This window comes from Bidens hawaiensis, unplaced genomic scaffold (genome assembly GCF_021521415.1).
Source record: "Bidens hawaiensis isolate Kalapana, Puna unplaced genomic scaffold, B.hawaiensis_p1.1 tig00011819_1, whole genome shotgun sequence".
Classification (NCBI taxonomy): domain Eukaryota; kingdom Viridiplantae; phylum Streptophyta; class Magnoliopsida; order Asterales; family Asteraceae; genus Bidens; species Bidens hawaiensis.
The window spans coordinates 128,036-144,196 of record NW_027491940.1 but is presented as its reverse complement, the minus strand read 5'-3'; the positions used below and the strand labels follow the sequence as shown (position 1 = coordinate 144,196).

Below are 16,161 nucleotides of genomic sequence, written 5' to 3'. Positions count from 1 at the left end.
AAACCATCTCAATCTCCACTCTCCTATCTTGTTTGCTATGTTCGTCACCCCTAATCTCTCTCGAAACACAACGTTTCTTATTCGGTCTAACCTTGTGTGCCCACACATCCAACGTAGCATTCTCATTTCTGCTACCTCCATCTTTCGCACTTGTGTCTTCTTGATGGCCCAGCAATCCGTTCCATATAACATTGCAGGTCTAACCGCAACCCTATAAAACAGGTCTAACCACACTTGTGCCTTCTTGATGTGTGCCCACACATCCAACGCCCTCTTTTATTTAAAACATGTGAATCATATACATCATCACCTTTAATGTGTGTCTATGTATATAATATCAAATGTATGATTGTTAATACGAATACTTTTATAAAAGTATCTCTAAATGTCATAATTAGCTTATATATTAGCATATGGTATCTTTTTTTTTTTGCTTAAATCATATGTTTTGTGCATACTTTAGCAAGCATGCATTAATTAGGCATCCCTAAGTGGTGACAAGGTCAGAGTAATAAACAAGGTTTCATTTCCTTTAATTTCATTTTAGTTTTTTTCTATAACGTCTTATTAAATTATATGGAATAGGTATGAGATACCAAAAAAAATTAATGGATAACCATACTCTTTAATCATACTTCTAAATCTATACAAATTGCTCATTATGAAACTTGAACACTGCTACGAAAGGTAACCCATCACTCATTTGGTTGCAAAAATGTTTGTGCCGCAAAAATTAATGCATAAAATGTTTGTGAACTATGCATAGTTAACCGTCAAAAACGATATAAGTGTGAATTGCATTCGTTTTAACAATAACAAATGCACTTTGTATATATGACTATATGGCTCGTCACATCACTCCACCACACACACAACTAATTAAGGTGGTAATATGAGACCTTGATTTCATGTAAATAGAATTTTAAGTAACTATATGCTCTTATATATTAATCCTAAAATAAACTATAAATGTATACTAAGATAATAGTCAATACATCATAAATAAGAACATAAAGTCCTTGACTTTAGTTGTTACCAATCTTCCCAAAAGTTATATGGACATGTCACATGTACTCCCAAGACTCGTTCGTTGTACCTTGAATATATATCGTCATCATCAATGTGTAAATTTCATATAGAGGTGTTACAAAAGGCCGAAACAAATTAAACCGTCCAAATTGATGCCGATTACATAATTGGTCTGGTTAAAACGGTTTGGCTGTTTTACGATTGAGAACTTGTAACAAGTCATGTAAATTGAACTAAAGAATTATTTTAATACAAAATAACTATATAAGTGCATTCGTAACTGAGGGGCTAAAACATCCATTTTCCCTACCAGTATACGCACGGAAAAAGGGGGGGTTCTTGTTTTATGCGTAGTGATTGAAGTCCCTCGTAATGATTAAATAATCTTTAAGTTAATTAATTAAAAGAAGTGGGGTGATGCAAGTGATGGAGATTGATTTAATTAATTAAGGTAACGTTGGGACGCATATTCTGTTACGCCCAGCGTCGTTCTTTGCATGACGTGCATAGCTTTTTCTGGACGAAAATGCCCCCATCGTAGTGATGTGGGGGCGTCAACGGGGCATTTTAGGCGTGGATAAAGTCCCACTATGGATGGATGCCAAAAGTGTTAAATGCATAAAAGCTTTCAAGCCAACTCTATGTAACGTGTTAATTTGTGGCCTTAAATTGTTACTTAGAGTTGTACATTCTTTAAAAATCATACACAACCATGATGATTCTTCTTCCACTAAAAAGACTAACATTCTTGTTTTATCTATATCTAAGATTCGATTCTTTTTATATAAAGACATAACATATCTTAATAAATAATGACATTATAAAAACCATTTTCACGAGGTGTCTTAATATCACATCACACCACATAATATATATGTATTGGGTATAATCCAATTTAACGTAATAAGCTTTGGATTTTAGAATAAATTTAGGTTAGTTTATGATAACAATACATACATGTATGGTATTGTTTTGTTATTAGCTCTATTAATACCTTTATATATACCAAAAAGATGTGGTTCTATATGGTTTGAGAGTTACAAAACTTATTTGTCATTGTCTTTAAAATCTTTGTCGTCGACGTAGCTGACTTTGTGATCCAGTCGCGGTCTTAAGTTGATGCCGTCTCTAGATTGTGACAACCTCTACTTGTAACACCAAATACATATTTACCATTGTCTCCTATGCAAGTATAACCACTAACTTGATGCCTTACACCACTACCAACTATCATCATAGCCAATTAGATCATATCCCATCTCAACATCATTATCGTCATATAATTTGTGTTCTGAACGTTAGCTGTACCGCATCCTTCTTTCTACTGTTCCTGTCGATTTCTTGTCAATTTCTTTCAACCACCCATAACAACCGTTATAATCATCTTAAACTCAATTCATTGACGATTTGTGTCGAACTCTTTATAGTTATATGTCATCACCATCTCGTATATATGGATTCGAGGCCATTGACAAAATGTAATATTCATAATTCATATAATCCTTTTAATTACTTTAAGAATATAACATCAAAAGGTGGTCCCAAAAATTTCATTTTAGAAATTCTACATGTGGAAGCAATTCCAAAGATATAACTTAAGTACAAACAATAATAGCAATTCCAAAAATTACATGACTTTATATAAATACTCTACAATTCTACATGATCCGATCAACACGTGCTGCATCCATAGTCAAATAAACACCATATTTACATATATAACTAGAGTAAGGTTAATGTAAAAAAACGTACGTGAATTACGCTCAAGCCAAAAACAAAACACTCAAGCAAAAACAAACGCTCAAAGACAAAAATACAAAAACGCTCAAAGCCAAAATACAAAAACGCTCAAGAAAATCATAATACGCTCAAAACGGGTTTCATGAAGAAAAGTAATAAATCGATCGATTGACGATCCATGTCTTTTTATTTTCGGTAAATCGATGGTCAATTGGGTATGTATTGATGATTCCGAGATATTGTGATGTGATTTCAAGGATCAGTTTCGTGAATGTAGGTATTTTTGTACGTTAAGAATTATTGTATTCTATCATTTATCTATATAACTATATAAGCACATATACACAAATAATCACATAACCACATAAGTATCATCAATTCACTTCATACCATAATGGTACTCCAGTTTTTAAGATTTGAGGAATTGTATGAACTCACACTGACGTCTAGAGGTTCCTACATGCAAATCCTTCTTCGATTGTTGTTAACTTCATAAAAAGTGCAACAATATAACTCAATTAAGTCATTAGTTGATATATTTGATCAAACTAACCAATTAAGTTTAATACACTATTTTAACATTTTTTTATAAGTTTAATATAGGCGTAAAACACCAATATCACCAACACTTTACCATTTTCATACTTTTATCAAATCTAATGACCAAATTGTTGATGTTTTAGAAGTCGTTGTCAACGTCTAAATTTCCGTTACGTTGGTAATAATTGTGTTGTGATAATAGTTATTACTATGGTAAATTGGTAATCAAACTTTTTGAAATATAATTCACTTAGCCCAATTCAGTATAAACCAAAAAAATCAAAATTAAGTCGATCTAGTTGGGCTTAGCCCATGACGTGTTATAGGCCCTGCTCAGTTTATTTAATTTATGATTCAAAAGTCAAAAAGAGGAAAACGTAAGAGAAGCCCAGCCCCCAAGTCCAGAGTCTAGACATCTTTTTTTCTTTTGAACAAATATCTTTTAATATTTGTCGTCGGTGGGACTTCAACCAGCGGCGAAGCTTGGACTAAGACGCTGGGGGGCTGGACTCAAAATGTATACAAAATTTCACAAAGGGGGGCGGGCTCAAATTTTCGGCCGAAACGGCAAAATTTACAGAATTTCTACCGAAAATGACTGAATTTTACACTACGTATAAAAAATTTCGGCCAAAAAGGGCTAAAGTTTACACTACGTATAAAGATTTCGGCCGAAAACAGCTAAACTTACACTACGTATAAAAAATTTCAGCCGAAAATGGCTAAATTTTACACTACGTATAAAAGATTTCGGCCGAAAACAGCTAAATTTTCACTACGTATTAAAATTTTCTGCTGAAAAGAACTAAATTTTGCACTACGTAAAAAATATTTCGGCCGAAAACGGCTAAATTTACACTACGTATAAAAAATTTCGAACAAAAATGGGTAAACTTACACTACTGCGTAAAAAGACAGTGGGGGCGGGGCTCTAAGCAACCTTCGCCATTGACTTCAACCCAATACATCCGCCTCCTAAACCCAAATGATAAAAGGTTTTGTCTTTGTCAACGGAGGATCACCCCATTGGTATGTATAGGCATCTGTATTAACATTTCTACGTTATAATTTATCCAATTTTATTTATATATAGAATTTTTAGTTAAATCAGTGAATATAAACATAAACATTAATTAGTTAATTAGTTGGTTAGTTATTCCTTTTAGTTCTCATCAACAACCTAACATATCAGCAGCCAACCACCACCTCTACGGCTCTACCAACTAAAGATTTGAAATCTTGTATCTTTTTTCCTCTTATCAAAGAGAACCCGATTACCAAAAAGTAATGAGTATGAAGGATGCTGGCAAGAACATGCAAACCAACAAGATCAGGTAAATCGCAGCCTATAGTAGACGTGTGGCCTCTAAGATAGATATTGTAGGAAACCAGTAGAAACTAAGACTGATCTACTTGTTTATAAGTTTTATTTAATTTGAAGTCAAAAACCATCATTGGATAGAAACAAAATACATGATTCAAGTGATCTTTAAACCCTACTTGAGCTAAAAATATTAGTTTATCTTAACTTGTTCAACTAAAACATGACCTGAGGCTGATCACGTTACTATTAAAATATGTAAACATATATAATCAACCAAACATGATATGAAACCATCGGATCATGTTAATTAATATAAAAAGAACACTAGCCTTAGTTAGATGAGATGATGTAAGATCCCTTATATTTCAATGTAAATTATTATTATGGATTGTTATGAAACTTTATGTTTTATTATGTTGTACTTACATTAAACAATATATAGATTTAAGATGCAAATAAATATAAATTATGTATATAAATGAGATAAATGTAACATTATGTAAATATGAGCCATGAGGACAAAGGTTGTGAATAAAAGGATTAAAAACTTTAACCATAGTCAAAATAGAGAGGAGAAATCATAGAGTTGTTCATGAGTCGAGTCAAGGTGGTTTCGAGCTCGAAATTAAACGAGGCAGCTCCACTAAGCTCAAGCTCGATTTTGAAGTTAAACAAGCCTATGATCGAGTCAACGAGCCGATCTGAGCCGAGCTTTTGTTGATTTTGGCTAGTTAAAATATGAGCTCACTCAGCTTAAGTTGTTTAAGATCAAGTTTTTTTAGCTAGTTTCATTCGAGCTTTTATCGAGCGACCCACGAGTCGAAGCTTTGAGTCGCGGGCTTTCTAAACAGCTGAGAAAGTAGAAGTGTTGATTTTTATTATTTTTTTAATTTTGTCATTTCGATCAAAATTCTTAAATCTTTTCATTTCCACCACCTAATTTCTATTTCTGGGTTTTCTTATCTCATTTTATTAAAATTTAATTTCTTTAATAAAAAGGGATGAAAGTACCAAATTACCTCACATGAAAGTCACATGACTTGTTTAACTCTAAAAGCAAATAGAGTTCACCATGGAAATCAAAATATATTACAAACCAGTGTTTTGAAACCGTCTCGGTCCGAACGGTCCGATGGTCCGGGTCAGGGTATTTGGACCGTTTTCTAAAAACCCGACCGGGTTTTGCGGGTGGCGGTTGTCCAGGACCTGACGGGTGAACCGGTAAAACCCATTTTCCATTAAATCCAAAATGAAATATGCATATCAGGATTCGAACATAGATTATTTTTAAGGTAGAAACTTTAAAAAATGATTGTTAGCTTGATTTTTTTACATTAAGAATGACACTTACATGGTCATATAAACTTAAAGAAAGTTTTCGGTAATCATTATCATTTTCTATACTAACTATAGGGTCCATGTTGTTTGAGCATTTGACCTCATTTAGGTCAAAAGGTAATTTTTAATTTTAATCATATTCTTCGCTAAACTTCACTTTTGAAATCATTCACTTTCTATACTAACAATGTTTACTTCGTTAGGCCATGGTGTGTGCCTGTGTGGTTTTCACATTACACATGTGTGACTGAAAACCGCTCCATAGACGCAACACCACTTCCACATAGAACCATATATAGAGTCGTGATACCATGTTCCTCATGTGTGTAAACTAATATGTCATTTTTATCTTTTTAAAAAAATACTATTTTTATATTTTAACAAACTGTAAATAAAATATAAAATTGCATGCATAATAATAATAATAACAGCAACAACAACAATAATTAGAAAAACACTTAAAGATGCAATAAAAAATTAAAAAAAAATAGCAGACTTGATCATTTGAGTGAAGTGTGGCGGTATTTTCACACAAATTCACGTGAAGATAGTAGTCATTCGAAATTTCCAGACTCGTTAAGTCTTCAATGAAACCTCCACACCCATCGCAACATTCCACGATGTAAAAAGAAAAAAAGAAATACTAATTAATTCCACACCTCCCTCAACACGTTGATACCGCTTGACTTAGAGTCGTAAACCATGCGTAGCGGAGAGAGTTGTGGGTGTTATAGCCTAAAACTCTCGCCTACACCACCCCCTTAGATCAATGGGTTTAAACGTTGTGTCCACAACGCTGGAGAAGAGGTTGTTTGAGAGAGAGAGAGAGAGAGAGAAATCAATAACTACAGGAGAGTTGTAAGGATATTTTTATTACTAAATTTTACTTTTTATAACTCTTAATTTAATTACTAAGACATCACGTGATATAAAACTCTAAAAAATAAAAAAGGTTTTGACTACCATGAATGGTTACTATTCAATACATATCAAACGATTCTTTATGCTCACGTGACTAAAATCATATTAACCTCTAAATAAATAAAAAATCAAAAAGTTTATTATTATCAGTTTTTCACCCCCTATATTCAATACCACAAGTTATCTTGACTCTTGAAACAATCCCACAAATTAAAAAAACCACATAAATCCACAACCACTAAAAACACAAAAGCACACATTAACAAATGGAACATGGGACCCACCTAAATAGTCATCCAAACAAGACCACAAAAACTTGTGGCTGAAACACAACAAATTGTCTTCCACATGTCAAGTTCCAAAAGTATAAAAAAAGTCACACTGTCTTCCTTTACAAAAACCCATCAACACATACATAATAATACATAACATTCATCAAATCAACACATATCATAAGTTCATACATAAATTAATAATCTAGTAAAATGTCAGACACTAGAGACAAGATTTGGGGGAAGACAATACAGGCAGCTGATGATCAGCAACGGAAGTATTCCAAGGGTGTTAAGGTAATTTTATATAGTTTTGGGTTGAACCCATTTGCAAATGGGTTGGGTTTAGTAATACCCATATTTTAGTTTTGGGTAATGGGTTGTGATTTGTGTTTGTGAGAGAAAAATATTAGTTGAATTTTGGGAATTTACGGGAAGTGTAAAAGCTCGGCTTGTGAGTTATTTTTTCAAGTTCGAGCTCTGCTTGGGTATGATTATTTATTATTAACTAATTTATATATATTTTAATTATTACTCTCTCTCTCTATATATATATATATTGAGAACAACTTAATGAGCGTAGGATTAGCTCGAGCTCGTATTCGGTGCTTAAACAAGTCAAAGCTCAGGTTACGCAGTGTGACATTAATACATAAAACTCCAAAAGAGTTTTAAAAAAAATACACTACACTCGTTAAGGTTCGATAAGCCTAAATGATCTTCCAATTCGAGGGTCTAATTCATGGTTGATAACTAAACGAGTTTTATTTGAGCCCCGGGATTGGGTCGGGATCGATAAGGATTAGCTCGTTTCAGGCTCTTTATCAATCCGATCTTGAGTAACTCGTGAGCGGCTCAGCTTGTTTGCACTCATAGGTCTAATGTTGATGTGTTTAAGTTGTGTACCCTGCTTAATCCAATTACTAAATCATTGATCATTGACATTAATTCAACACGAATCAACCTATTCGTAACTAAATTAGTCGAAATTACGATCTTTAATACATGACTTTTTGCATTGTTTTAGGCCTTTCGATACGAAGGCGATGAAACGGATTTTGGCAAGAGCGCGTTGGCCAATTTGAGAGCGAACCCTGCGGCCATGTCAAGATCAATGAAGTTCCATGAGACATCATAACTATGAACATTGAACACGATTCAATAATGAAGTGTTCTTTGACATAATTATCAATCAAGATGTTTTTTTTAATATAACTTTGGGTGGCTCTTAATTTGACAAGTTTTGATGTAGATAAGTATGTAAAATAAGCATTTGAACAACATGGGAAGGAGAGATAGGTTCTTGAATTTATCAAGATTAAGTGCTAATGGTGATGAGAATGTGAGATGTGAACCAATATTGTTCATAATCTTTTACTAATTGTTATTTATGTATTTGGCTTGAACTTGTTATTTAATGCATAAGTTGCATTTTTATGAGATTATTTTCAAGAATTCCCCTTGTTAGAGTGATTTAGTTTATTGGTTAGTGTTAGTTAATCTTATATATAACCTGTGACACAAAACAGAAGCACAAATGTATAAGAGAAAAATTATGAGTTAAAGTGATGAAGCTCCCATTGATATCAAGGGTTCGATCCCGTTTATGACGGGCCCATGTAATTTAGTTTAGTGTAGATTTGGTGTAATAGCCTAATAGGTCCATCTAGTCGTTCAAAAGAAAACTTTAATTAATAAATCTGTGGGAAATAATTGGATTCGATATGATAAAATTTGGATCCGTCAATTTGGCATAGGTGGGTTGTCACATGATCTGGTTTATCAAGACGTTTCCGTTCATTTTAAGGGTCTCATAAGTCTACACGTAATGAAAGTTATGCCTTTTTAAGTTACGTTTCTATGTGTGACAATAAATAGTTACGCGAATGTTTAGTGAAATGTGTGAATGGGGAATCAAGTTATCTTTCTATCTAACATATTAATAAAGTGAAATGTAAGCATGTGTGGTTGATAGTTAACAAACAGTCTTTAACACACTAGTAAGTTGGGACTTGAACCTTTTAAAAAGTGTAATGTAAATATATAATCTTCACAATTATATTAAGTAACTTAATTTAAAATTAGAAAAATATTAAAATGATAAGATAAAAAATAGATGGATCAACCCTAACCAACTTGACCCTTTTTTTTATTTATTTTTTGTTATGAAAATGGATTCTTTTGCACCATTGTAAAAATATGAATGAAAATAAAAAAAAAACTAATATCAAGGTTCTGGACTTCTGGTCACCAGTTTTTCTAGTGTGGGCTAATATCATCAATCAAGAAGCCCATTTTATAGTTTCATTCTAAAATCTAAATTTATATTCGAGCTCATTTTGTAATTGAAAAAAAAAAATATTGGGCTTGAACTTAAAGGAATAAGCCCATCACATATAAACATATGTTTTTGAATAATTTTAAAAGTATCCTACATGTTTGACCTCTCATATCAATTGTAACATGAATAATCTATGTTTACTTTTGTTATAAAATTACACATTAACATCATTCACTTTACGTATAAAGAGGGTTAGAATCTTACAAGGATATGTATAAGTGTCATGTCACACCGATAAAAAGTAATTAAGAGTTATTTAGTATATGATTCTTGTTTAGACCGGTCGCTATGGGCGCAAAAGAGAGCGGATTGGGGGCGCGGCGGGCACGGAACACCGCCGTGGGGCGGCGAGGGAGGGGTGGCCTTGGAACGCTAGACACCTTCGCTTTCTTAATCTCACACACACACACACATATATATATATATGTATATATGTATAATAGGGGCGCCCAATGGGCTTCAAACCATAGCGGGGCGTTATGGGTTGGGGCTTCGATGCTCCTCGGTGCTTACATGGCGCTGACGTGACATTGTAGAGGGGTTTCGATGTCCCCAACCATAGAGAACAATCTTATAGTTTGTTTATGTACTTATCTGATATTGAAATAACAACACTTCTTCATATATATTTAAAAAGTGACATGAGTAATAATGAAGAGTTCAAAGGATGCCCATTTAACAATTCTCTACGAGTTTTGACCATTTTAAAATTGGTATGCTTGTTTTTTCAAATGTATATATTTTGGTTCTTTTCTCCAAGTTCTGATATGATCCGTAGCGCACTTCTTAAATATTGGATCTATTTCTCATTGTCCAAATTCGTATTATAAACACGTTATTTGTTGAACACAATAAAGTTTGATAATGCTATTTAGCATTGTCTATGTTTAAAAAATCAAACTGTTACCAAACATATTACACCATAGATTCAAGGGTTGGGCCAATTAAAAAATCAAACTGTTACCAAACACAAAAGTTATTCGGGTTGGGTTAGTACAAAAATTATATATAAATCTACATAACTTTTATAATCATGTTTACACTTTTATTTTATGGTCATAATCATTTTTTTATAATAATAAAAAATACTCTTTAATTAAATGTGTGTAACTACATATCAACTACCCAAAACGCCTAAAATAAATAAAATTGCATAAAAGTTATTCGGGTAAGTAGAAAATTATATTTAAAAAACTACATAAACTTTTAGTATCATGTTTACCTCTTTTTTGTCATAATCAGATATTTAATGATAAAAAATATGATCTTTAATTAAATGTGTGTAACTGCATATCAACTACCAAAAGGCCTAAACCTAGTAGGACAAATGCTACATGCCATGACTATGCAATTATATTATTTTTAAACTTGTGATATATGGTTGGAAAATGAAATTTTGGTCAAAGATTCTTCTTATTTATTGGATTTGAGGCATTCCACTATTCCCAAAGTGCCCTTTACTTGCTACATAACTGAATTTGTTGACCATGTTTCACCAAGGTCTAGGTGGTCTTCATATGACAAGACCAGGTTGTCTAATCGGAAAGCATTTGAACAAACAACCATTCCAATTAAAAGGTGAAGCCAAACATTGCCATATATGTTTAGGACAACTTAAAAAATGAATGAGGCTAAATGTGCACTTCATTAGTTGGACACAAAAGAAAAGGCAGTTATAACTTATAAATGAAGTAAATAGTGTATTAGCGAAACTACATTCAGTAAAAACAGCAGATGCGGTATTTTTTTAAAAAACCCTTAAATACCTATCTTTAACGCTCTTTGTCTTAGTTAATCGACAAAGTTGATCGGTTGTTGGACTGATTATAACTTATTTAACTTTAGTTTATTTTGTTTTTCTTGAATCACATTTATTATTTTAGCCTTCACGTGAAGCCAAAATTTTATATAACATGTTATTTATTTTATTTTTTAATACCTTGACTAGGGTTTTGGTCATGTGATAAAAATATTTAACTATAGTTAAATACTATTTTTTTAATTAACTATTCTTTTTTTTTAATAAAGAAACTTAAACAACAACTGTTTTGACAACTAAAATTTCATTTTACATTACACTTACAAGTATCTAAACCACCATAGTCATAAATTTTATTTTTTAACAGATGGGGTATAAAGATTTACAGTTGTTTGTACAAAAAATCCATTCCGGATTTCACGCTAACATAAATTGGACTCGAGGCAACAACGATACAAGTTAAGCAATGACTCACTTAATACGTTTTTCATTATAATATTTTAATAGCAGAAACAGAAATACCAAATTATAAAAAAAGATCATGAGAACTTAACAAGGGATTTCTCTATAATCCAAGAAACAAAGTATGTTTTTATAATTTAAGCAATCAATTTCAACTTAAAGTTATGTTCTACAAACCAACTAAGTGATTTGATATTTATTACAAGGTAAAGCAATAAAAACACCAAAAAAGAAACATACAATAACAATTCCATTAATGTAGTACAGCACGCATTATATTTTCAATTAAACAACACACCAAACAACCTTAAGATAGGGTAGTCACCTTACATTACTAATAAAAACCCTAAACTTACAACTTCACACCTCATAAATTTAAAAACATTGCAAACAAAGACACCACAATATCATAACCTAATCCCAATGCCCAACACCAAGGACAAAAAAGTCAAATCCTCTTTTGGCGGGTGTAAATTACCACCACTGCCCCCTCAACACAAAAACCCAACCCTTAAAAACTAGGGTACCATTTTTAATAATAAGGTACCCTTAAAAACAAAATGACTAAAAGGCCCTTTTAAATTAAGCCTATAGTCATTGTAGTACCTATTGTAGTTGCTAAAAAGTTACAATAGTAAATACTAGGTGACCACTAAACCTACTACCCCGTTAAGGGTAAAAGCGTCTTTTTAATGATTTTTAATGAAATTGGGCACCCGTGAATGTCTGCCCAAAAGACCAACCCGTAGGAACAACATTGTTGGACACGACCGTTTTGCCATCACTTGTAGTGACCTTAAAAGATAGCGACTGTCCGTTCAAATAAGTGTTGGATTGCCAATTCTGCCCCCAGTTTCTTGACATATGTTGCCATCCGATCTTTGACCCTTTGATTTCAACCGCATGCACGTCGCCCACACCACCCACATTTGTAATCAACACCAAATTGAAGTAGGAATGACCGTTAATTTGGAAACGAATTCCACCCCTTCGCAAACACGATACCCTAAAAAAATAACAAAAAACAAAAGAAAAGTTAGTAAAACAAGTTAACTATTAAAATTTTAAAACACGATGTACTAAATAAAATGTAACAATTCTTATAAAAAGACTAAAATATACAAGTACCAAAACAGTCTAGAGTACCAAAATACCCTTGTATATTAATGTTTCGAAAAGTACAAAAATTCTCTTGTGAAATAAATGCATCTAGAAGTACAAAACTACCCTTGATCAAGGAGGGTATTTTCGGAAATCTCATTCTAAAGTTCCAAAATACCCTTGTAAAATTAATGTTTCGAAAAGTACAAAAATTCTCTTGTAAAATAAATGCTTCTAAAAGTACAAAAATGCCCTTGATCAAGGAGGGTATTTTGGGAACTATCTCATTCTAAAGTACCAAACTACCCTTGTAAAATTAATGTTTCTAAAAGTACACAAATTCTCTTGTAAAATAAATGCTTCTAAAAGTACAAAAATACCCTGGTTCGAGAAGGGTATTTTGGGAAATCTCTATTTTTCTACTAATATTGGATCTAGCATTGTACTTGAAACTGTTTTTGTACTGACATGGTATACTTATTATTATGCTTCTACATATACTAAAATACCAAGGAAGCAAAATATTGTAAATTTACTAAAATAAACAAAAACTCATAAAATGAGAAAAAAAAACCATAGTAAGACAAATGCTATTAAAATGACCAAAATACCCTCGGTGGGTAAGGGAATTTTAGGAAATCACTACCTTCTATAAGCAACCGGAACAATTCCAGCTTTGTACTGAGCAATATGTTGGAACACAGGTTGAGCAAGATCAAAGTGTTGAAGTGGAGGGTTACACCACCCACCATTGTTGTTAGGTAAGGCATTGTTAGGTGGACAAAAGTTGGTAGCAGTAACCTTAATAGATCCAGGCAAACACCATTTGTTGTCATTCACACACTTGATCTCAAAGCAGGACCCACAGCTCAACCCATTGTTGAACAAAGCAGTACTTAATGCTGCTGTGTTTGTACCATAACCTTGGCTGTACAAATTACCATAACCACATGCACCACCTGTTAAATTAACAACAATTTGTTACTCATTTAATATATATCAAAAAAAACTAACAATATTATACATTGTGAGTTATAAATGTATATAATAATAATTGTATAACTACAATCTTTAGATATAACATAATAATTAAATTTAGTTATTTATATTATCTTTTTGTATATTATAAGAACTATATAAACATATTATCACAGTTACAATTAAAATATAAGAAAGTTTTCAAACTCGCACTCAGCTTGTTTACTATTTTATTAATTAATTAATTAATTAATTAATTAATTAATATATAGTTACTTGTATTTTTATAATTTATAATGATGAACCTTTTATATATATAACATAATATATATTACTTAACTATTTTTATCATCTTTTCATTTATTATATTATTATAATACTTTTTATAATACATAAAAATATAAAAAGGTGATAACAATAGCTAATTAATACTTATACTATGCTAAATCTAATATTTATATTTTTAAGTTTATAAAAAGCAAATGTACTTCAATATAGATTACTTTATAAAATAATAAAGTAGACTAAGTCTAAGCGAAACTCAAGCTTGAAAATTTACTTATAAGTTAAACTCGAGCTCGGCTTAGCTCGGCTAGTTTAAAATCTACAATATTAAGAAAAACATATACCCATTGTGCCAGCAGCATCACCACCACCATAAAAGGTGGCATGGGCGTTGACCCAACCACCGTCACCGTTGACCACCGTGACAAATGAGAGTAAACCCACAAAGAAAAACATTAAAGTAGTTAAAGAAGCCATGGGTTTTTGTTAATGAGAATGTAGGTGGAATGTATGTATGAGTGAGTGAATGTGATGAAGATTGTGGCGAAGAAAACTTGTAGAATATGTTGCATATAAATAGAGGTGGTTTTGAGAATAAAGGCAAAAGGGCAAAAAGGGTATTTGTGGTGGACCAGTTTGGAAAATATTCAAAATATTGTCGCGGGCCGTCTTTATAATATTTTATAATTATATAAACATTTTAACCATATGGTGTGTAAGTGTAATTTGTAAACGAGCTTGGTTCATGAGTTGATTTCTTAAGTTTGGATTAGTTTATACTAGTTTATTATAACAAAATTAGCTTTAAATAATTTCAACTATGTCATATTATCAAATAACAATCTCAACTTTACACTTAACTGGTGGTAGTCCCAACTAAATGTATATCTTTTTCCAACGGTATGCGACTAACATATAGTTAGCTACGTTAGTCCTTTGCTTACGTGGCATGTGTAGCGGAATATTTCATACACATTTAGTTGGGACTGTTGTTTGTCAATAAGGCATAGTTTAGATTAGTTTAAACCAATTTTCTTAAAAAGAAATAGATGATTAGTGTCACGTAAAGTTGCCAAACAGATGTTTATTGACAACTAGGCGTGTCATGTAAGCATCATGCTAACAGATGGTTAACTCCGTTAGTCGCTGATCGTTGGTAAAAAATACACATTTAGTTGGGAGTCGTCACCAGTCAAGAGTGAATTTGGGACCTCAATTTTCCTTTATTATATAATAGTTGATTTATATATATATATATATATTGAGAAAAAATTTATAACGAACCTAAGCTCGGTTCAAGCTCTTGTAGTACCTTAAACGAGCCAAAGCTCAGGTCAAACTCGGATGTACATTGTGAAATTACTACATAAAAGTCCAAAATAAGTTTTAAAAAAATTAAAATACATAAGGCTCGTTAAAGATCGACGAACCTAAACAAGTTTCCCATACAAGGCTTGAGATCGGGCTTGAAAACTAAAGGAGCTTTATTTTTTAGGCTCGAGCTCAAAAAAATACTCCGCTCATTTTGAGCTTTTTATCAATCCAAACTCAAGTAGCTCGCATGCGACTCGACATGTTTACGGGCATTCAAGCCGAACTTCAGGTTTGAAATCTTTCACAAGCCAAGCTCGAGTTTGTCAGTTTAAAATGGCTTGTTTAAAGCCCTAATAACAGGTTATGAGTTATGACTGTGCTAGCAATTTAATACAACCAATTTAAATAAGTATATCTGTATATGTAATATAATGTTTAACTACTTTCTTTCTAACTTCCATTAACTTTGTAACACACAAGTGCACTTGGTACAAGCATGAAGCATGTTATTTGATTCTAGTATAAATTTAACTCAAATCCAACTTTTAAACTTTGGTTAAATATAAATATTCGGAGGTACAGTGAAAAGTAAACGAGATGGTTGAACGTGTGTGGTTGGATTTGAATGTTTAGTAATATGGACCACACTATGATGCCTTACGTTTGGCTCCATTCAAACACGTGGCAACCCATGCTCTCTCTCTGTGTTTGTCTTCACTTTTAATCTCTCTCTCTCTCTCTCCCTTGCAGCCACAAA

At 32.3% G+C, this 16,161-nt stretch overlaps 1 protein-coding gene across 1 annotated transcript; it reads right to left on the bottom strand.

Annotated features, from left to right (window-relative positions):
* Positions 1–12,033: 12,033 nt before the first annotated feature.
* Positions 12,034–14,884, bottom strand: LOC143539171 (expansin-A1-like). Its single transcript, XM_077032568.1, has 3 exons — positions 14,435–14,884; positions 13,474–13,786; positions 12,034–12,732 (listed from the first exon to the last, which is right to left on the bottom strand). Exons 1-3 carry the CDS (start codon positions 14,565–14,567, stop codon positions 12,426–12,428), a joined length of 753 nt encoding a protein of 250 aa, XP_076888683.1. The 5' UTR covers positions 14,568–14,884; the 3' UTR covers positions 12,034–12,425.
* Positions 14,885–16,161: the final 1,277 nt, after the last annotated feature.

What these genes read in the sequence shown, in the direction of transcription:
- LOC143539171 (XM_077032568.1), bottom strand. Translation starts at nt 14,567, where the DNA reads ATGGCTTCTTTAACTACTTTAATGTTTTTCTTTGTGGGTTTACTCTCA. An exon ending in TGATGCTGCTGGCACAATGG is followed by an intron (nt 13,787 to 14,434) that starts GTATATGTTTTT and finishes TTAATTTAACAG; the next exon opens with GTGGTGCATGTGGTTATGGT. An exon ending in GTTCCGGTTGCTTATAGAAG is followed by an intron (nt 12,733 to 13,473) that starts GTAGTGATTTCC and finishes TTATTTTTTTAG; the next exon opens with GGTATCGTGTTTGCGAAGGG.